Source organism: Meleagris gallopavo, chromosome 3 (assembly GCF_905368555.1).
Source record: "Meleagris gallopavo chromosome 3, MGAL_WU_HG_1.1, whole genome shotgun sequence".
Lineage (NCBI taxonomy): Eukaryota > Metazoa > Chordata > Aves > Galliformes > Phasianidae > Meleagris > Meleagris gallopavo.
The window spans coordinates 56,081,069-56,104,077 of NC_139406.1; the positions used below are offsets into that span (position 1 = coordinate 56,081,069).

The window sequence follows — 23,009 nt, forward strand, 5'->3', positions numbered from 1 at the left end:
TCCGTGAGTGCCCATAGCTGGGTACCTGTAATCAGAGGCGGTGCTCAGATACCTCTGAGAATGAAGAAATAAAGACAAGGTTTTCTCTTAGCAGTACTCTTTGCTGCCCTACTTCCAGATGAAGAGTTGTTGCAGATTTTGTTTACTTGCTTTGTCACTTTTTGTGGCTGCTAATTGATATAGAGTGCAATTAATGAATAAGGGTTTCCTTTTGAATAAGATGACTATTAGAAAATAGTCATCCCTAGAGATTCTCGGGAGTTCTTTTTCATAAGATTACATATATCTAGAAAAGAAAACAGCTTTGAGGAAAATCTTCACATGAAGAAGATCTTGCTTTTATTCTTCACCCCCAGTGCCATGTAGTATGAATTTTTCAGTGAAAATCTGCCTTTGATTATCAACCTTCTACTTTAAGGATCCAACCTACCATCCCCTTTGTTCTGGGCTCATTTGAATGATGCTTTTGAAAATTTGGGCAAACTGAGGCTTCTCATGAAGCTAATTCTAAGCTACTAATTCTAGAATTTATTATTTAAAAGGCACATGAAATGCTGGTATTGTGATAAGCTGCCATCTAATCTTGGTGATATTTCAATCAGTAAAACAAAATAGTTTAATACAATGAGTAAATGAGGGGAGATGTGATCTTAGAGCCACAATAGCCAGGTAGAGAGCTATCAGATTTGCTGGCCCACCTCCAAGTTCTACGGTATAGCATGTAAGATCTTTAGTTCTCCCTGTAAGTGCGGCCATGACTATAGCAATGGAGCTGCAGATTTTTCAGTTTCAGTAGAATCAATCATAGAATCAATCAATCATAGAATTAACAAAGTTGGAAAAAGCCTCGAAGTCCAACTGTCCACCTATTAACAGTACTTCCCTACTGCACCATGTCACTTGGTACAGCATCTAAATATTTCTTGAACACCTCCATAGATCGTGACTCTCTGGGCAGCTCATTCCAGCACCCGACCACTCTTTTGGAAAAGAAATTTTTCCTAACTCCCAATCTGTGAAGGGAGAAAGTCATAGGAAATAAGATTCCACCAAATCTGCTTTTCATGAATTAACTTTTTATTTTTTTCTTTAAACCTAAGGAAATGGATGGTATCTGGACAAAGTTGTAATCAAGGATCCTGTAACAGATCTGGATTATACTTTTCTTTGCCACAGGTTAGTGGTATTTGATTTTTGATATGTTTCTAATTGCCCATAGATTTTCTTCTTAGATGCGCTGTCAGATGAAACACTTTTCCTAAAAAAATGAACTGAAATTATTAGGTTCTTCTCATAGCTCTCTGAGTTGCACCTGTCCCAAACTTCTGGTGTGTTATAGTTAATGAAAAAGCAATAAAAAATTCTGCCTTGGAACATTTCACTCTTTTACCTAGTGAACTATCTAAGAGATGCTTTTTTGGCATTTTCTTTGTATTGAGTACTTTGGATCTTACACCTGTGGATGCATTCTTCTGCACTGTGAGGTGGAAAGCTTTCTCAGCACAGAGGCTTACCTGGGGTTTGATGAACTTGGAGATCTTGTGGAATGGCTATCACAAAAGTAACTATCATACCACACCTCTTTTTCTTATTCACCTTGCAGTCTTGGGTTGCAATATAACTTGAAGCAATCCTACCTTCCCTACCTTTTGCTCTGCAGATACTTCTGCTCTGAATCTTCTGCTCTGTAGCTAGCTTATTTCTAATTTTATGTGCTCCTGGTAAAGTCCCAACACCTTATGGAATAATTATAAATGATAAAGCACAAATACTAAGAATGGCACAGTCCAGTCATGTGTGAGTCTAGCTACAGCTTGCCAGTTGCACCTTCAATTCTATTTTTTTTCTCACTTCTCCAAGTGAATAAATAACTGCCTGAGACAGCTCAGAGTGAATGATGTACACACTGAAACTGATTTATGTGTGAGTACGGGCTTTCTGCCTATCAGACACAGCACTTCATCTTTGCCTGACCTAATTTTTATTCTGTATTGTAGATGAGATGAACTGCTATGAGGAGATCTATAATGCTAGTTTCATACATAATTTAGAGAGAGTTCAAACTCATTTCAGGCAGAAAAATACAGAGTATGTGCTAGTTATTGTTAGAGTCTGATGCCATTCTTGCTGATGCTGCTCCTATAGTGTGTGAATCCTTCAGGCTCAAATGGAGTTAGAGTTATGTAAGAGGATGTGAAGTTAGTACAATAGCATGGTTCAGATGTGATAAGGGTGTTGTCTGTGTGTGGAACATGTAACAATTCGCATCCTTCTTTAGCCTTCTTACAGAGAGGACGAGCAAGCATTTTGATCACTGCAAGTTTAATTATTGGTGAGATCAATATGACATCTCTAATCTGTAGTAACCGCCTTACGCCCTTCTATCTCTTTCTGTTTAATCAAAAAAGAAATAAACCAACAACAACAAAATTCAGTATCAATATTCAAATACCATGTATACAGTATTGTAAAAGTTGCCTGTTATAGTTACATTACTGAAAAGTGTTCTGTTTTTCAGATGGCTGGACAATGGGCAGGATGACGGCAATATTGCGAGAGGTCTGACTGTGACAGATGCCAGCACATTTCCAGGAAGTAAGTGAAAATCGGTGGGGAGGAGGATCCAGGCTCACAACAACTGTGTCAAATGGAATGAGGATGCTTTGTAAATTAATCATATGCTTTTTATCTATATAGGGAAAGAGCTGGAGCTGAAGAGAGAAGAAACTGTAAGGAATTACTTTTATTTTTATTTAGAGAATTCTAACTGTACTTTGGGTGAAGCTATATCAGTTGTTCTCAAGTATGTCAAACTTGTATATCATCTTCTCATAAGTCTTTTCTGCTTGTTGTTTATAAAACCAGTGGGCTGCTGAAAAGTGGAAATTTCAGAAAGGCAATACACTTCAGCTTTACAACAGGCTCACCCATGGTTTCATATGCCTCTATCCAGACAGCAGCGTTGATGCTCTTGGTGACAAGAAGAATAAATACGGTAAAGTATTTTTCATGTGGGTGTATGCATAAAGATAAGGAAAAGAGGACGTCATATTTCACTATGTCTCATGTTGTGATTCCTGTCAGTATAATACAATGTTCTAAGGAAGAAAATTTTTACATATACTCTAAGACACAAATAATATGCTTTGCTTTAATATAAAGCATGAAATAATCTGATATCTTGTCTTGCCATTGTCTGTCCCTTACAAAATATAAACTTCTAGTCATCTGCAGTTTGAGTAATCCCATAAAATGTCAGGCAGAGACACGCATAATCTGTTGTTAGCTTGGATGGATCTATTTACAAGTTCAACTTTCTAGGTATATTGTATTTGTACAGGGTGTATATATGTGAGTGTATGTATATTACGTGTATTTATATAAGTGTGTATTATGTGTATATATATACACACACATGCACGTATGTACACATATGCACATATGCATATATGTACATATACACACACACATATCCTTTTGTTTCCATCCTTGTCATCAGTTGTAATGGCACTCTTCCTGTTCCTCCTCTTTATCGGTTTCTACCTTACATGTTACTAAAATTTATTAGAGCTAGTGTCATATTAGGCACATTTTTTTGATCTTTGTACTGATGGAGTTGTTCAGCCTTTCTCACAACTTCCTAGGGACATTACATACATCTTTTTGTAAGGGGTAGAACAGAATCCTGCAGGACACACCAAAGATTACATGGAGAGTAGGGGAATACTCTTTAACATAACCTATAGAAGCACTTCAAAAAAGCTACATTGGAAGTGGCTTTTACTATCTTATAGCAAAACTCCTTTTGTTAGCAGTTTTGGTCCTTTAGTTCAAACACCGGTGATTCAAACACTGACTAACTCAAATCTTCTCTCTAAACCTTTAGGATTAGAGAATGTCTGAAATACTTGAAAATACTGGCAAAAGAAAGGAGGAGTGTCCTTTCTTTTAGAAGCTCCATTTAGGATCACAAAGTGGGGGTTATCTGGTGATAGACCATACTGTCTGCTCGTAGGAATTTGTAATCTTTCTAATTCTCCTTTGTTGTTTTTTAATGCTATGTCTTCAAGTGATGTGTTGTGCCAGATTTGATTTCACAGAATGCCACAGAGTTCACAGTCTCCTAATGTGAGGAGTTCAAGTTTGTACTCCAGACTGTTTCATCCCCTTCTATAAATTATTGTTTCATTATGCCTGCATTTTCAGACATAAATGTGTGAGATTTTTATTGCATTCCATACTGTTCTAGTACAGTTTCACCTGCTGGATATACATCAGTGTGTGTAAAACTTTGCAAATATCAAATCTGTTACGCAACTGTCAAATATCATCAGTATAATTGATATAATTAAATATATTAGAAAGACAATTAGATCAAAACCAAACTGGTATCTATCTATCTAAACTATCAAATTATCTAGACAGGAAGTCAGAAGAGCAGACACTGTCACCGTATGTTCCCATTTTTATAGTTCAGAGTACAGTATCAACACTAGTACAAAATGAATACAAGCACTTATCATGTCAGCCTTCTTCCTCCAGAATAAGATCTTTCTCTGACAATTTCTTTCAGATTTATTTGAGTTACTTAAATGCGCAGTAGGCAACAGAGTGGCTAGATTGGTCATGTGCAACAGAAATCCATAAATGCTGTCTTGGGAACTGTTGTTGAAATTTTCATTTAGAATCCCTGCTTCTTTTTGTATGCTTTGGAGTAAAGTCTTCCAATCTAAGCTATCTACTTCTCTTTTCAAATAAAAAAAAATGTGTTTCAGATACTGGTAGGACTGCTTACTTGTCTTTAGCACATCTAAAGAAGTATAATATAATAGCATAAAAAGCATTGATGGAAAATTTCGTAGGTGGAGATCTGGTCTAGTGTTTTTTAATTTCTCAGGAAGCTTTATCTCTATTGTAAAGTGGAGAGCTCATTTGTGATTGTTATGTGTCCTCCATCTCTTGCCCCAGGGGCTGGAAAACCCACCTATGTCATATAATTTGTGACATCATTCCTAGGGCACAGTGATCATTGACTATATAATCCCAATTATCCTGATGAGAACCTGAAAATCTTATGTCATGGGTACCACAGGGGTCCTCCAGAGACAGCTGCAGTGTGCAGATTGGGCAGCATAATGTCGTGGTACATCAATTTAAAAAAATCATCTGTTGCTGCTGGGAGCACTAAAACTGGAACAGCTTTATCTTTCATCAGTATTTCTTAGCTATAAGGTAATTCTTTGGAATACTGATTAGGGTATCAGATTTGAAATTTTCAAAGCCATGAGCTATTCTGCAAGGTTTACTTTAAAAAATCTAGTATGAATACATAGAAAAAAAAATTCTGCTCTCCTACCTAAGAGCTTCATGTTACTTGCATGATTTGTTATTTACCAAGTCATTCATTGCTATAGTCTGGTTCATTACATCATAGACCTCAACTTCTTTTTACAGATTTTTTAAAGCACGTATGCTCACCAAGAGACATTTTTTCTTTGTCATTAACTTCTAGAACTTTTTCCTCAAGGCAGAAAATTAGATAGTTGTCTCAAGGCACCCTCTCCTAAAGGAATGAGGAGGGGGATTAATTGATCAGCAAGGTCAAACTATTAATACAATTGAAAATGATACACGATTGGTTGTAAATAAATGAAAATATGAAATAATATACTTTCATGCTCCAATGTCTTTTATTTTTTTCTTTCATTTAACTCTAAGGACTTTTCAATGTAATTGTCAAGAAAGGAAATATTTCCATATTCAGAAGTCATCAGATACCACATCTTGCTCTCGCTCTTGTCAATGGCTATGCAACTGGAAAGGTAGGAAATACTACTTCTGGTTTCCGCTTCATAATAACATTTCATTGTCTGATTAAAAACAGTACTGCTTTTATTCTGCCTAATACATAATCAGACTTTTAGGCAGTTAACGATCTACAAAGTGCAGAACTGAACCCAAGAAATTGTCATTAGATAGGCAAATTTAGCTATAGGGCCTTGTCTCTTTTCTCACAGTTTACTTTTTACTTCTTGGTAGAATTTTTAATAGCATACATAACTTAGTGCAGGAATAAAGAATCATTCCATGCCAGTTTATATCAGTTTACTATATACTGCTGAGATACCTGGAATATCCTAACATTACCTCTTTTTGGATAAGAATCAATTCTAATACTAATTTTAATTGGCATTGTGTTTTGTTGTTGTTGCTGTTGTTGTTGTTTGTCTTTTTATGAACCTGCCTGTCGTAAATCAGCTGGAGAATTCCATATTTATTTTGATCCATACTGCTTCTTCCCATCTTCATAGTCATACTATTGTCTTTCTTTCTCAGCACTTGGAGCATGCAAGTAAGCTGTAGAATTTAGTACTTTCTGATGAAACTTTTTTTCTATTGAAGAAAGAAGGTGTTGATTTTTTTTTTTATTATTTATTCAGGGAATAATCTCATAGGCAAACCTGGTCCTGTTCTTTTCTTACATTATGTGAATTAGTATTAGAGGGAATCAAGTACTCTCAGTAGAGCTAGATCTCCCAATGGGAGCATCAGCCTGCCAGGCAAACTGTCAGACCTCCTTGCAGGACTTTCTAGCACTCATGTTCATTACTGTAATTCCATACAGGGAACACCTTGCAGTCTGTCATATTACAGTATACCTTACTACAAAGAGAGTATTAATTGGACACTTAAATTTAAGCCTTTTCTCTCTTTCTCTCTTTCTCTCTTTATCTTTCTCTCTTTCTCTTTTTCTCTCTTTCTCTCTTTCTCTTTTTCTCTCTTTCTCTCTTTCTCTTTTTCTCTCTTTCTCTCTTTCTCTTTCTCTGTCTCTCTCTCTGCTAATGAGTATTTTATGACTTTGAGCAGCCTAATGAAAATCTGGATCTCTATATTCTCGTTTTCAGTCTTGCATGATTCTTGTCTTCTCAGATAATATGAGAACTGTTGTTATGTGAAAACTTTTGAGGTCCTTGAAATGCCAGCAGGTAAATGTAAAGCAAAACGTCAATACAAAAATTACAGTTGACCTTAAAATACACATTTAATTACATTTTTGAGGGGCAAGCTAGCTCAATTCTTTAACAATCACTTCAAAAATCCAGCCAGTTTGTCCTTTACTTTTGAAAGTAGATTGAAGTTGATAGGCAGGTTTTTTGAGCATGAAGTTTTTTTTTCAGAAGGAAACGCCTTGCAAATGATTTTTTTTTTTGTTTGCTTTTGTTTTTGTTTTAGAAAGTGTGATTCTTTGATTATTGATTTCAGTAATATTGAATCAGAGAGTCATAGAGAACCATAAAATTATTTGGGATGGAAGTGACTTTGATCATCTAATTCCACTCACACCTGCCGTGGGCAGGGCTGCCCCCACTGGCTAAGCTGCCCAGGGCCCCATCCAGTGTGGCCTTGAATGCCTCCAGGGATGAGGCACTACAGTTTCTCTGTCCTAGGGGCCTCTCTTGGTGAACAGTTCCTTCCTAAGGTCTAATCTAAACCTATCTTCTGTGAGTTTTAAGCCATTACCTCTTGTCAGGGAATGTACTGATAAGAAAGAGTATATCCATTTGTCACCCATTATGTTCTGATGTTTGAAAAAATGTGAGATTATGTAAGCCAGAGGACTTTTAAGTTTGAAGAGTTTGAGCTGATTACTATCACTTTTACATTTATTAAAAAAATAGTTTTCTTAAATATATGAATGATGATGGAGTTGTTGTTTAAACACGTGTTTTGTATGTTGTCTTTCATACAGTGAAGTACAGACAGTCTTCAAATCTGAATAGACAGCCATGAATATTGAGATGCTTTATACTTTCGTATAAAACCTGAGTCTTTGTTTTCTGTGAGACGAGTATAAACTACCGAGGACAATCACTATTTGCCACCATCATGCAAATTAGAGTAGCAAAAAGTTCATTTTTGATCTATGTCAGTTTTAAATTCCATCCTCCTTTGCCAGGTTTGTCAGCTGTGACTCGACTCTCTCTGCAGTTGAGGTATCTCTGGTATCTTTCAGGTTATTCTCACATTTGTTTCATTTTAAGATGAACTGTTTCTGTGCTTAGAAATACAACATTTTAGAACTTCAGTATTAAGACTGCAAATCTGGAAAATATGGAGAAATTTTCCTTCTAGACTGGTAGTGTCATAGAAAATCAAACAGTACGGAAACCATGTCATGATACTCTCTGCTTTGGATTTTGCTATGTCTAACAGTTAATATAATTTATTATTCCTACTTTGTCAATGTTAGAGCAAAGACAAGTCTTGCTGTGAGCTTTGCATTCACCTTCAACCAAATGGTTGTGCCATTCTTGAGTCAGCAAGGAACCCAGGTCACACTGTAATGTTCAATCTTCAAGGCAAAGTAGCTGATGAAAAAACAGGATATGCTGGAATTTCCAAGGAATTTGTAGTGCATGTCAAGGTAAGGTTTGGGGAGATAAATTAAGTAGACTTTTCTAAAATTTACTATTATGAAGTAGGTCATATCTTATAGGATCTGAGAGGTGTAAACTGAAAGAATGATCCTCCTCCACCAGATGGAGCAAAGCCACAAATTAATAGATTGAAATTTTCATTTTCTGCCCTTCTTGGGCAAACGATGGTGATAATGTAGCTGATATATGCAAATAAGAAGGGCTTCAATTTAGAGAAATAAATATCTCTCTAAAATGTTTACTAAACCTTCAAAAAATCGGAGTGTGGGTACATACAAGATGGCTGCTTGGGAAGCTATTCAATTTTAAAGGAAAACAAGTTCCTTAGCTTGCCACACTGCATGAGCTCTGAATGTTGCTCTATGCTACTGAGTGATAAAGAGTAGGGAAGATGCAGAATAGTGAGAAGTGTCCGCTGTTCAGGTTGGTGTCTGCAAAGAAGGCAGCTGGGTGCATACTTTAATTACTTTGGAAATTCATTTATGCATGGGAAATATGTAAGTACTTAAAATAAGCCAGTATGAACAGTATCAATATCAAAGATTATCGTGGAGGAAAGCTGCACTATTGACAAAGGACTTGCTATCTTTATTTGAAGGGTGTATTTCACCATGGTGCCATCATTCTGCTCAACACAAATCGCTGCCAGGCTCTGACTCTCAGATCTGATGGGGTCTGTAGTGGAGCAGGACAGCAGCAACAGGAATCCTACTGGAGGGTGCATAAAACTGGCTCTGGAGTCTGCATGTTTGAGAGTGTGAGAAACCCAGGAATGTACCTGAAGATCAAAGATGGCCAGTGTAATGGAACAGTAAGCACTTCTTGTTTGTATTTTCATCTGTAGATAATTTGAGTAGATTGTCAGTGACAGGAGAAAATCTTCTTTGTATTGCTTGGATAAAAATTTGATGAAAGCATTGTCTGGATTTAAGGTTTTTCAGAACATTTCTTTCATTTGTCAAGGAAAGACAGGGGAATATGGCAGGACAAGCTGTCATGCCTATTTGGCACTTAATTATAAAAATATACTCAATATTTTAAAAAATAATCACATGTATATGGTTAAAATTTATTTGTGAGATGATTCTGTGTCAAGTTTCTGTTGCATTAATTTGAGATTTTAAACAACTATAGTTCTACTGGTATGCACTTGTTTCAGAAGATGTTGGAGCCATGTTGGCATCCCATCTTTTACTGAATTCTATTTTGTCCAAAATGAGGAACATGATTTTTTTCTTTATCAACCAGCCATGCAGAGTTTCTTTCTAAAATACTTCATCATTTATGAGCAGCCTTTATATGTAGGAAAAAAAATTTTTTTGGAGAATATGGCTGAAATATTCTGATTCTTAGACCCATATTCTTCTTCACCTGATTGGAATTTAAGCAATGCATTTTTACACCTGAGAGGGGAAAAAAAAAAAAAAAAAAAAAAGAGAGAGAGAAATAAACATTACAAACATTATTATTTGTTCATTAAACTTGTTGTTTGCTAATTCTTTGTCAGTTTGCTGATAAGAACTGATATAATTGTTTGGAAAGTGACAGAATACAAACGTTCAGGGATTTAAACTGGTATTAAATCTAAATAGATTGATGATAAAAAGGACTAATGAATAATTAAATGTAAGGAATTTCATGCTGAATTGACTTTTGCAATGTAGTTCTATTAAAATGAACTAAAATTCACAGATCTACTCATGGTTTTTACTTGGGAGTTTAACTCAGTTGTGTATGAAATAGAATCAGAACTGAGATCCTCAACAGTTTTGCCCTTGCTATCAATATACTCTGATCAGAGATAAAAAAATAAAATAAAATAAATGGATCCACTGTTTGAATGCAGACTTTCTTGCAATGACTTGCTTTTTTAGCAGCGCCCTCACCACTGCATGGAAAGGAATCTCATGTAGTCTGGATGCTTATTTTGAGAAGTTACTGTATTTTAAGGTATTTAAAATTACAACATATGACAGGGTGCTCTTCTTTCTGAGACATGTTAAACTGGGATTTTTGTAACCTGTTTCTGGTTACTGGCCACAAGGAAGTAGTCGTATTATGAAAACTAATTGAACCAAATGCAGTTTGTTACAGTGGCTACTGAGTTCATGTGCATAGTGCTTTTAAATCCACAAACGTATTCACTTATCACTGTTAGAGGGCCAGATCATTGGAGTACTACACTGAGGTTTTGGTTGACTAGGACATTGAAATTGATGCTATACGTGTTGTGAAATGAAGACAAAAAATGTTTTCACATTCCTTAGCCTTCTAAAGGCTTACTAAATGGGGAATACCTCTGAATATATCCTGGACTTTGCCTAAACCCTAACATGATTCAGAATATTTTTACTCTTTCTCATTTGCTTATGTTATTGATTGGCCTTTCTGGTCACGGAGGACTACACAGAACCAAGATGTGGGTAATAATGTAGCACATTACCAAGACCCTAAAGTTAATTTGAAATGTCACTAGAGAATAGTAATGTATAAGTCTTAAGAAAAATTCAGCTTACCTAGATACATCAGTGCAATCGCTGATTTCAGATTTCTGTTTTTAATTTCTTAGGGCACGGGTGATGAATATTGTCACTTTAAAATTGAGAAGAATTGGGAAGCTGGATCTGTAAGTCTGGAATCAGTGCGGAACAAAGGGATATATGTTGGTCTCCTGCCAGACGGTCAGACCAAGCCAGTCATTAACATTGGAGAGAGCAACATTTTTTTCTACCCACAGGTCATCAAATGTATGTGATTTCTTACTATTGCTGTTTGCCTAAGTGATTAGTGTTTCTGACAGACAAAGTTCAAAACAAAAACATGTAAGATAGATTATTTGCTTTTGCATTGTTGTTTTTAGTAATTTTAAAAACGAGAAGTTTTATCATACAGTTTGTCCTGGGCTGCTAGTTAATTTTGCTCTATTTATTTACTTTAATAAAAATAAAGGGTGCAGAAGATTTTGGAGCATGAGAATCAAAACAGATGACAGGATAGACATGGAGTTGACTCCCCATTCTGGCTACAGATTCTAGAACCCGGGGAGATACTATCTTGCTTTCAAGTACACTACGCTTTCCTATTTTTAGAGGGAAAGCTCTAAAATTTAGAGAGGGCGTATGTAGCAGAAATGCTAAGTCACGGCCTGAACCAGTGATTGAGCACCTGGTGGGAAGGCAGTGACAACCCAGAGAAGCTCAGGTGCATGCAGTGCCCCTGAGTGACTGGAATGGGTGGAGCCAGGGTCCACCCCTTCCCAGACTTCACTTAGGGGGTGGCAGTGGAGGTTATCTGTGGTGGTTATCTTGCTGGAAATCCTTGGATTACTGTTTGCTTGTCTCATCTCTTTTTGGAGAATCAAGTTTTTAATTTGGTGAGCAATTTGGAGCCAGCTGGCTGGGATCATTATTATGGAAAATAAAACTATATTTGTAGTCTTATCTGAAGGACATAGACCAGAGAACAAGAAATGCAATTTCTAATGGCAATGCTAAAGTGGCCATCAGTTGAAAATTAAGAATTCTGTCAGGTTTTTGTCAGACAAATGAAGAACAACCTCAACTCGAGGGCTTCAAACAACAAAAGGAAAATATGAAAACATATACCCTGTTAATTCTGTTTCATGTATTGTGTCACCAAGACATACAGAAGTATTTTCAAAGTCACTGTGATGGCATTGTTACCATTCACTTCAGACTTGCGGGAAGGTGCTGAGAATATTTCAGTCTCTGTGTCCTTATAGATTAAAGCAAAGCTTTTTTCCTTGCAACCTTTTGGAAGACCATGGTCATCAATGGAAATTCTCAAAAAAGCAGGGCTTACTGATGCTGTTAAAGTAAAGTGAACTGTTACCTTGTTACAGGCTGGAGTTCTCCTGAGTCCTTGTTACTCAGTAAAAGGAAGAAAACAGTAGTTAATATTTTCTATTAAAGCAAGAAAGATTTGTCTGTTTGCTATTTCATTTTATCAGAAATGGCCTCTAGCAGTTTTCATTTCAGCAATCCTACTCTTTAAGAAAGGAAATACCATGAAGAAATTGATCTTGTGGAAAACCACATTGGAGCAGGTCATTTCATTCATGCCTTGATGTTAAACTGCAACTTAGATTTTCAAAGCACTAAATGGATATTTATTAGTACATCATATTTATTCTCTACTTTTTGTGACATGTTGCTAACAACAGAAGCCTATTACTAGCAGTTTTATGATAGATAGAGAAAAGATTTTGGTGTCCGTCATGTTGAATTATCAGTCGGTCTGGTATTAGTGTTTGTCATGTATGGACATATGGAAAACTTCTGAGGAAAAAAAAGAAAAGAAAGAAGTAGCAAAATATTTGTGGCTAGTGACAGAAATTACAGAAATTTACATTTGATTGTTCCAGTTGGCTGGGAAAATCCCACAGAAACTCCTGCAGAAACCAATCAAGAGAAGAAAGACTTCAGAGAATCTGAGCGCCCACCAAGAAAAGCCCAGTGGCAAACATCTCAAAGACCTTTGGTTTTTCCACCCTCAGGTAAGAAACAGTCAACAAATCAATTCTGGTACAACATTAAAGTATGTCTGTCTTCCATGCATATTTGCAGTTACTTATCTCAGGAAGGAAAATGTATGTATGTACGTATAGGTCAAAATCTAAAAAAGCCATACAACATAAAACTCATTCTTTGTTATTTAAAAGGGGCATTGAAAGGTGATTCATTGATTAGGCAGTGATTATAATATATCTGTTAAATAATTTCACATTGGTATTTTTTGAATATGTAATCATCTATGGCAAGGATTGCTTCTGTGGAATTTAAGAGGCTGATATCACCAAGAGCCCAATCCAAAGCTTTTGGAAAGTCCTGGAATATTTCTCTCACATTTTCTGCTTTATAATTCAGTGGGGGAAAGAGTAAGGTTTCAATGTGTTGAATATTAGTTTGGTTTCTCTGTAGCTAAGCAGGTAAGAATAGTTAGTTAATGTTGTTCAGAATGCAATTTCAAAGTGTTCCCAACAAGTTTGTTTGTTTGTGAAACAGATGCCAATGGGATAATCATTCATAGGGTAAAATATTGGGAAGGATTTTAATTAAATTCAGTTGGAACAAAACATTCTGTTTGAATTCAAAGCATAGGTGTGGATTATTATTAATTACCGTTAATTTATTCTGACAATGTTTCGATTCTTAGCTTAAAATGTTCACTTTCTGCTTCAAATCTATCAGTCCTCATGTTATATTATTGTGTTACAGAGTCTTCCCAAATTGTTGTGGGTTGTTGGCAAGTATCATGATATACTATGCATTTAAAAGCCATGGCAACAGCTTGCAAACCATCAAGCCTGTTTTCAAAGGAGTAGGATGTTTTTAGGACTGGATACAAATGATTCCTTTGTAGAAATAGTACCTCCATAAAATTGGTTAAGTAGGTCTATTAGCACTTTTAAGTGTTTCTGACATTCATATGTCTGGTCTTTCCTTACACAAAAGGAACAGAAATATCAGGTACTCTGCCATTCAAAAAAAATACTCATATTGAGTAAGAGATTGTCACTTAGGTTACTTCAAAAGGTATCTGATCTTTGATATTCAAAGTTTTATTTTTAATGGATATTTATTAAATACTCCCTTGCTTTTTTTTAAACAGAGTTAATATTAGAAAAAAGGTGATGTTTGGAATTAAAATACAGTACAGCAGTAGACTTACTATTTGAACTCAAAACAGATTAGCCGTCTACTGCATCTACTAGCCAATATATATGTTTTGGTTCTTAATTTCACAAATAATAATTGATTTGGAATTAATCATAGAAGAACAGAAACATAGAGTCATAGAATGGTTTGGATTGGAAGGGTCATTAAAGCCGACCCCGTTCCAACTCCATAATGTGGGCAGGGCTGCCTCCCACTTGTGGAAACTGCTGCAACAGTAGGTATTTCTGTTGCAATGTGAGTTCTTTGTTCCTTGAGACATTTCTGCTACGGAAGGTGATGTCAGGTTTCAATATCTACTTAATAGCTCACAGAATGGAGAATTACAGTGACTGTCAGAGATATGTCAGCAAAAATACATGAGACCATGTTATAGACTTAAGGTCGAATGTTCTGCATGAGCTAGAAGGGAAGGAATATATATATAGTTAGAGGATCATAGAATGAATAGGGATAAAGAAACTGAATCAGAAGACAAGAATATCTCAAACCAAGGATTTTTAAATCTTCTATTATCAGAAACAAAATAAAACAAAAGTCAACAGACTTACTGAGAGCACATACTTGTGTCAACTGCTGTATCAATCAGTAAGCATGAAATGGTACTGAGCATTTCTTCTTTGTTTGTTCCTTATGTTTCTGAAGTCATGTTGAAATTTGAATGGCAAAAACATATCTGCATCTACAAGTCAAAGTGAGGAGATTGATGCCATTAGCTACCAAGAAGTAGGCTAGCTTGTAACATGGAGAAAAATGTTGTGGTTCAGTATTAACAAACTGTATCTCCAAGAAACAATTTCTATACATTGCACATGGCTTTCCCATATGTCTGGCATATTATTAGTTACTATCAGTTTTTAACACATTTTATTTATAAAGCTAAATAAGATACAAGTAAAATCTGATCTAATTTCCTTTAGGTTTACATTGGAAATGGTGATACACAGGAGTGCAATAAAATACATCATGTCTATTGTACAAGCTTCTGCTGTAGACATTAATTTTTCTGATGGTTCACTTCAAAATTGTCACTCAATCATACGATGTTTGGGGAACCAAATTACTCTCATTTTGCTTTAGATTTAAGATAAGTAAATAAAAAAGCAAAATAATCTTTATGAAACTGTGTGAAGGATTGTGGCTTCTCCAAAATTTTCATGCAGGACTATCAGAATGAATTTTTCTCGCAATGGATTTACATCATGGTGCCATGAAGTGTATAAAATCCCATGACTAATCCAGAGTAACCATCAAATCCTCTTTTCAGATTGGAATATTTTTAGCCTGCAGCAAATCAGTGTGACTGATTTCCATTTGTAAGAAGTGCCAGTAAATTATGATGCAAAAAGCATTCAAAATCTGTGAATTGTTTGTGCATTATAATTTTTTTTCAGGATGCAGTACTTTGTGCTTGCAGTAAGCGTTTTGGGCAGCAACAACCCAAGAAGGGAATTCTTATACTAAGTATAAAGAGCAGCATAGATTTCCTCATACTTCTTAAAACCTGTGCATTTCTTGGATCTTTTAATGCATTTGCTAGTGAGTGCTTGTGGGTCATGTCACCCAAACAAGTAGGATGTGTTGTCAGATAGCTTAAGTAAGTCTGTTTTGTTACAGGTGAGGAACTACTTAGTTCTGGTTAGAGAAAATAATGTTGCTCTAAGAATGTTAAGAAGTCACACTATCAAAAAAGCTTACTGGGTTGAAGCAACTATTTAGTTATACTTACTGAAAATGAAAGATGAAAATGAAGAATTCATTGGTCACAAAAGTTTTGTAAGAAGGAAGTCCCAGGGATTCATGCTACGTTTTTTACATTGTATTCATACTTTTACTTAATTGATGACAAGGTACAGCTCAGTGAGTTTTACAAATTTGTCATAGATTTTTATTTTTTTTTTTAGTATTTATATTGAGTTTGGCTAGAGTGATATTAATTTTCTTCCCGGCAGCCAGATTGGTGCTGTATTTCAGATTGATGTTATCAGTTTTGATAACACATTGATGTTTTATATATTTTGGGTAGTGCTTGTCATAGATTAGGAATTCTTTACAAATCAATATTAGTGTCAATTTATGAATTCAGCAATATTTTAAGTGATTTTATGCACCTGGAACTTGTGGCCTCTAAAAGTGTACTTCATTAAATATAACTTAATGGATGAGAAATGAGCTGTGGGATACAAAAGGCTGAAAGAGCTGAGCCTTTCTGTCTGTAGAAGGGAAGGCTCCAGGGACACGTGGGAGTGGCATTTGTGTCTAAAGGGGAGTTATAAGAAGAAGGGGACAGACTCTTTAGTAGGGACTGTTCTGGTTTCAAAATAAAATAGGGGTGATTTAGACTAGGTATAAGAAGTTTTTCTTTACAATAAGGTGAGGCACTGGCACAGGCTGCCCAGAGATGTGTCTCTGGAGACACTCAAAGTCAGGCTGGATGGGGCTCTTAGCAACGTGATGTAGCAGTAGGTGTCCCTGCTCATTGTGAGGAGTTGAACCCAATGATCTTTAAGGGTTCCTTCCAATTAAAAAAGTTATAGGTTTTTATGAAAAGAACATTAATCTGCAGTGCAGATAATGTTCCTCTTATTTAACACATTAACAAGTCTATTTGCAGCTTTTTGAAGAACCGTTTAGGAACTCTTGCAGGACACAGTATATAGGCACAGTGGTTTGTTTTTTTTTTTTTTGTCTTTGCAAAGTGAGGGATTAAATCTGCCTTTTGTGTTTGAGCATATTGTAAATCTGGGGGAGATAGGACCTCTCTGTTCCATGGAGGATTCATGGAGAGGAGTGCATAGAGGTGAAATTATGGTTGTGCCATTACTGAAAAGTAGTGCTTCAGACACCTGATGTTTGCAAACTCCGTTTTTTGTTTTGTTTAGTTTTCTCATAAAGTAGTACTGCACTGCTGTTATCTTATTCATACAGATCGTCCCTTAGCCTAAACACTGGCACTTTGATGCTTAAGTATGATTGGGGAAGGGTTTTTTCCTTTTCTAGTTGAATCTTGTAGCTAATCTGAACAAGACGTTTTCCTCATTTGTCACTGAAAAAATACAGTCCCCTCTTCTGTTATGGTCTCCTTATCCCAGAATCACAGAATTGCAGGAATTGGAAGGGACCTCTAGAGATCATTGAGAATTATTGAGGTTATGTGCTGATGTTACAACAGTGACTGGCAATTTCATGTCAATTTTCATCTCCCTCTTAATGTTCTGTATTTCACAGAGGAAATGAGAAATCCCCAAGTTGGTGAGTGTTCCCTTCCTTCATCTGATGACTGGAAAGTGTCAGTGCTGACAGGAAGTGCAGGAGCTCGAGCAAATGTCACTCTCTGGATATATGGAGATGGAGGAGCAGACGGACCAATAACTCTCGGCAAGGAGAACAGAAAGCAGCTCTTCCTTCCTAGGCAAGAGGATGAATTTCAGGTAGTTAATGAAGGCTAAGAACATTATTTTACTGTGTTTCTTTCCAAAGATTATCCTGTCATGTGAAAAGAAAAAATAGTTTTCCCTTCTGTTTACACATAAAACAAATCTCTCTAATCTCTGTGTATTCTGCATTAAATCAGCTTAGTGCAAATAGTTAGCAGTGGAAGAGCCATTCTTTCTTTCAATTTCCTCTCTCAGACATTTATTTCTCTAAGACCACTGATTTGAAACTAGCTTTAGAAACTGTCCACTCCAAAACAAATCACGTATAATGCAAGGCTTGTATATAATTCAGGTATCTTTAGTAATGAAATGCTCTTGTGCACAGTCTTCATGGCATACTTTAAAGTGATTATCATGTAACTGGTTCAGTTCAAGTTGATAACTGAGACATTTTTCAGCCACCATATAATAAATACCTGGAATACCAGAAGTTTTATTGCTAAGAGACCAATAACTGAAATATTATCATGGTCATTAAAACACAGAGTTTCACTATATTATTTAAGAAGAATCCCACTTTCACTGTGGCAAGATTATTTCTAGACGGTCTGAGAGTAAATTATTGAAGGAGCTAATATTTCTGTTTTGCTGAAATCTTTGTGTCTGAGATGTATGTGATACACTGCTGTCTTCAGATAACTGAAGCAGAAGTTGTACTTTTCACATTTATTTCTGTACTCGTCAATTCTTCCAATGTGGTCTTGGCACAAATCAAAACTAATTCTGTCAACAATATTAATAATAATCTTCTTGAATGTGACATAGACACATAGGAAGGTAAAAAAAACTGAGCATTGCACTTGGTTAAGCATGTTGTCTGTATATTCTGATCCATGGGGAATCCTGTTCTTTTAATTAGTGAATAATTCATAAGCAGCATTGAATAATGACATGCTTGCGATGTTAATCTGTATGTTCCGAAGAGATGGACAAGTTTCTTTTTTCTAAAATGAATATTGCCCCTTATAGCTCTGTGCTCTATGTAACAATATTGCGAGCATGCAGGGTCTATCAGCACCTGGGGCTACTACTATGATTCTTTTACATCATGCTGACAGTATTGCTTTCAGACAAAAAACAACAAATATCACCAAAGTGCTTTTCAATCTTTAGTGTGAAATAGGCGAAGAAACTCTCTGAGTAAGAGCTTTTTCTTTCTTTCTTTTTTTTTTTTTTTTTCATTTAAACTTTATCCTGTACTTGTTTAGCAAGGTATGTCTTGAAATGAGGATAGGATTACAAGACTTTTAAAAGTACATCTTCTTTTTACCTTTTGCATCTTTGATCTTGGTATGTTTTCACTGCTATTTTCTACATCAGACTGTATTAAATTTTATTTTTAAAGAAATAAATTCAATCACAGCTCTGACCAGCAGTTCATGGAGCAAAACAGCCTGTGATGGTCAGGCAGTTTGGATTTACTTTTCTTTAACCTTTTACTTTATCAGCAGTATGCATGTCTATGAAAAGTTCAAAAATTATCTGGAAAGGTGAAAGCCATTCATACATGGCCTTTCCTACCTTACTCATCTTGTACATTTATGTTTTGTAATATACTTAAAATAATCAGACAGCCATTAATCAGAAAGGCTAATAAAAGATTCACTAGAAAAGGTAGAAACCATGAGAGCAAAGTATATTCAGTCAACAGCTGCAATTTCAGGCATAAAATACATAGGCCTATGCTAGCCATTAGGCTACTACTTCTTCCATGTGTATGAGAGACTGAAATATTTTTTGGTCATTAATTGGACACAGTGTTATATAGCAAGATATGTCCTTCCTTAATCAGTATGTAGCCTCTTCTGCACAAAATTAATTTATGCTACATACATTTTTGTCTGTAGTTATATGTTGTATTATTTTTGTTTTAATTCAGGTTAAATTAAAAAGCATTGGGAATATCTACAAGATAAGAATTGAACTTAGTGAATTACTGAATAAGCAGTCAGAGTGGAACATACAAAGGGTAAGATTTTTGTGATAAATTCTTTTCTGCTTCATTAATTTCTGTACGGAGTAAAAACCCATCTTTTCATGAAGCTGTAGCTTCATGAATCAAAAAATACTTTTTGTGGTACATTTTTATTGTCTTGTCTTTGGTTGCTTGTGAGATGACAGAAGCACTGACACAGTCTCCCGAAATGAACTTCTGAACATTGTTTGCAATAATTCTTTTAGTGTATTCCAATTTTAGTGTATAGGTGGCTTATGCAGTTTTACTTTCTACAAGTTCACCTGTACTCTTAGATGTTTGCATCTATAGCTACTTCACAGCTGCAAATTCAACTATGAAAAACTGACAGTGATTGAGCAACAATTATTTCATGACAAGTGCATGCAAAGAGTGATCAAAGTTTAAGTATAGACTTGTTATAATTGGTGCAAACGTAATTCACAATTATTTTCAATGAAAAAGAAACTGCTGCTTTTAATTCAGAGTTGTTTCTTCTTTTCTGCTTCTATTCTAGCTCTACTGTTCCCATGATAGGAACATTTGTCAGATTAAATTAATACTAATTCCTGAAAACACTGACCTCCATGCAGGATGTCTTTCATAATTGCGGATAAATAATTGTCTTCTGTTTCTTATTTTGAACCTGTAAAAGACATAATCTTATTCTTTGGCTTTTCACTTATCTTAAAAAAAGACTGATTTATAAAGTCAGTATTACAGAGTAATAAGAGACTTTGACTTTCATCCAAAGCCCTTAACTGTAACCACATCATAACTATGTAAGTGTAAATATTTCAGTTGCTGAAATGATTGCAGGAATCTTAATTTCCATCGTGGTGGTTACAGCATATTTCTTAAACGTTTGGTTTAAATTTCATAGGGTGACTCTGGCATTATTTATGGAAGATGAAATAAATTCTGTTGAAAGCTGTGTTATCTGACCAAGCAGTTAATATTCGCTATTGTTATGAATCAGCAGAGGGAGCTCTGCCAATAAACATTAGAGATTATGAATCTGCTGCAGAAGTATTTATTGTTAGAATAAATACATGCTTTGGATTAAAGGAAGTGTTCATTTTACTGAATATTTTACTGTAAAAAAAAAATGATGGAAAAAGCATTATCCTGATATCTTAAGTATTGGAATGTGAACACGAATACTTATTTTAATAACTGTTCACAAAGCTTATGTCTGCTATATCCATGTTAAAAAGAGAACTGCAGAGACAGTTTTCTGCTACTGATTTCCTTTTGCTCATGAAGGCCTATGGAAAACTGCAGTAGGTACTACTAATACCAACAGAAACTACTCCCACCAAAGAAAAAGAAAAATTGCTTTAGTTATAGAAACTAAATAAGACAGCCGTCACAATGTACTGTGGATAATAACTAGAGAATTTAAATTTTTCCTAGGAATAGAAAGGGTGTTGGTACTATGATTTTTTTTTTTTTTTTCTGTTCCACTGTAAAAGCCAAATACAATGTGAATTGATTTAATATTTCAATATATCTTTCTGCACCTTGGTAAAGAGAAAATAGGTGATGACTTCCATTTCCATTTTAATATGAAGGCATTAATCTTTTTATGTCTTCCAAATACATGGTCTGCTTTAAGTTCACTATTAGAAGAGCTCTAGACAGTGATATGCATAGAGGGGGGCCACTGACAGAAATTACAATAACTGACATTCCTTATGGCAAAAATTTTACTTACAATTTTAAACTTTTATTTACAGATTTGTTTGCCCCAATATTAAGTTGACTTTAAAGTTCAAGACATTACAAAGAATATAATCTGGCAGTTTTATTTGAGATATGAATATGGATCCTCCATTGTGATGAGTAAAGTAGCAAAATAGTAGCTAAAATAAAACATGTTTTTGTACTGCAATTTTGTATGTCATATTTACTGATCATGTTATTTTTTTCTGAAATAGAAAAAAATACATAGAAGATACATTTTGCAGTGGAGAAGCAAAACACTGGAAAGAGTCATAGTTAATCTGTTTCTTCCCTAGGTGACTCTGCAACATGTGATGAGCAAGAAAACTCTGAATTTTCCAGCAAACACGTGGTTGTCAAAGAGTGATGATGATAGGGATTTTGTCTGTGAACTTCCATTAGTGGAAGCTGGAAAACCTATTTATCCAAGTATGTGTGTACATCACAGTTACATATGTATTGGTTACTTGGTTTTCAGTATTACTGTCATCTAAATTATATTCCATCTGCTATATGTCCATAAATGTGGTTTTAGCAACCTTGGAAACAAGCAGATTGAGTTCTGGAGAATATATTCCAGAAAAGTAATTACAAATCATACTTAGCAGTATTGTTTCCATTAAGCTGGAATGGTGAGTAAAATGAATTGTGATCACACTTAACATATTTTTTTCTTTTGGTTAATTTGGAAGTTATTTTATATCGTGTTTATGTCTACACTGGTGACTTGGAGCAAGCTGACACGGATTCTCCAGTTTATCTATGTATCTATGGAAAAAGAGGAGATTCTGGTCAAAGACTTCTGCAGAAATCTGGTATCCCAGTGAAATTTTTGAGAGGAAAGGTAAGTTTGAAACAATTTTTTCTGCCATATACGTATAATTAAGATCTTATTGATCTTAAATGTTCCTAATAAAGAAAAGATCATAGAATCATAGAATCACGAGGTTGGAAAGGACCTGGAAGATCATCTAGTCCAACCGTCCTCCCATCACCATTACTACCACAAGCTACTAAACCATATCTCATAGCTCCTCTTATCTCATCCAGACGCCTCTTGAACACTACCATCAGTGTCAGGTCATATAGGGTTAGCAAAATAATACCTAATAGCTAAGCAAAATTTTTATGAATCCAGGAGTGATTAGAATGAGTAAAAGCACAGGCAAGCAACGGGGAAGAAAAATTAAATGAAGAATTCCAACTGATGAGAAGAGCTTCCTGTGAACATAAAACATTCTATCAAGGTATAATGAGTTACAGCTGGAAACAAATGAGCATGCAGAAATCACTCCATGATTTCGGATCTTGGTAGATCTGGTGGCTGTTTCTTTTATTTCATGATAGTTTAACATTGAGATTAATTCGAGACAGATTTGAAGTCATTTCATCTTCCAGTTGCAGCTGATCTCCTTCATAAATAAAATACTTGTTGTCCTGAATTTCTGTAGCAGTGTATGTTTGAATGTGAGGAACTACTGAGTTTATTCTTAGCTCTGTCACTAGCCTTCTTTCAACCTCCCAAGAAAGAAGTCTGGTTCTTCACTTGAACGTCTAACTCATGGTATCAAGCTTTTAGTGAACACTTACAAAAGAGTAAAGCAGTACATAAAATGCTAAACACAGCAATAACTTGTCAGGAAACTTCAGAACTATCTATACTATTTTAGATTTTTTTTTTTTTTTTTAATATACCATTACTATTGTGTTAGATAGAAAGTTCTATCCACTCTGAAGTTGTTCAGAATTTAAGTGGAGT

At 35.3% G+C, this 23,009-nt stretch overlaps 1 protein-coding gene across 12 annotated transcripts in view; it reads left to right on the plus strand.

Moving 5' to 3' along the window:
- RP1 (RP1 axonemal microtubule associated) overlaps nucleotides 1–23,009 on the plus strand; it is a 204,985-nt gene that overhangs the window by 56,662 nt on the left and 125,314 nt on the right. For all 12 annotated transcript variants that reach the window (XM_085221109.1, XM_085221110.1, XM_085221106.1 and 9 more), the window contains 13 exons: nucleotides 1,101–1,176; nucleotides 2,519–2,595; nucleotides 2,698–2,729; nucleotides 2,866–2,995; nucleotides 5,719–5,822; nucleotides 8,252–8,425; nucleotides 9,037–9,249; nucleotides 11,008–11,185; nucleotides 12,823–12,954; nucleotides 17,363–17,565; nucleotides 19,451–19,540; nucleotides 21,547–21,679; nucleotides 21,943–22,094. In XM_085221109.1, the coding sequence (XP_085077235.1) occupies nucleotides 1,101–1,176; nucleotides 2,519–2,595; nucleotides 2,698–2,729; nucleotides 2,866–2,995; nucleotides 5,719–5,822; nucleotides 8,252–8,425; nucleotides 9,037–9,249; nucleotides 11,008–11,185; nucleotides 12,823–12,954; nucleotides 17,363–17,565; nucleotides 19,451–19,540; nucleotides 21,547–21,679; nucleotides 21,943–22,094 (1,694 nt within the window). The remainder of the gene's footprint in view (nucleotides 1–1,100; nucleotides 1,177–2,518; nucleotides 2,596–2,697; nucleotides 2,730–2,865; nucleotides 2,996–5,718; nucleotides 5,823–8,251; nucleotides 8,426–9,036; nucleotides 9,250–11,007; nucleotides 11,186–12,822; nucleotides 12,955–17,362; nucleotides 17,566–19,450; nucleotides 19,541–21,546; nucleotides 21,680–21,942; nucleotides 22,095–23,009) is intronic.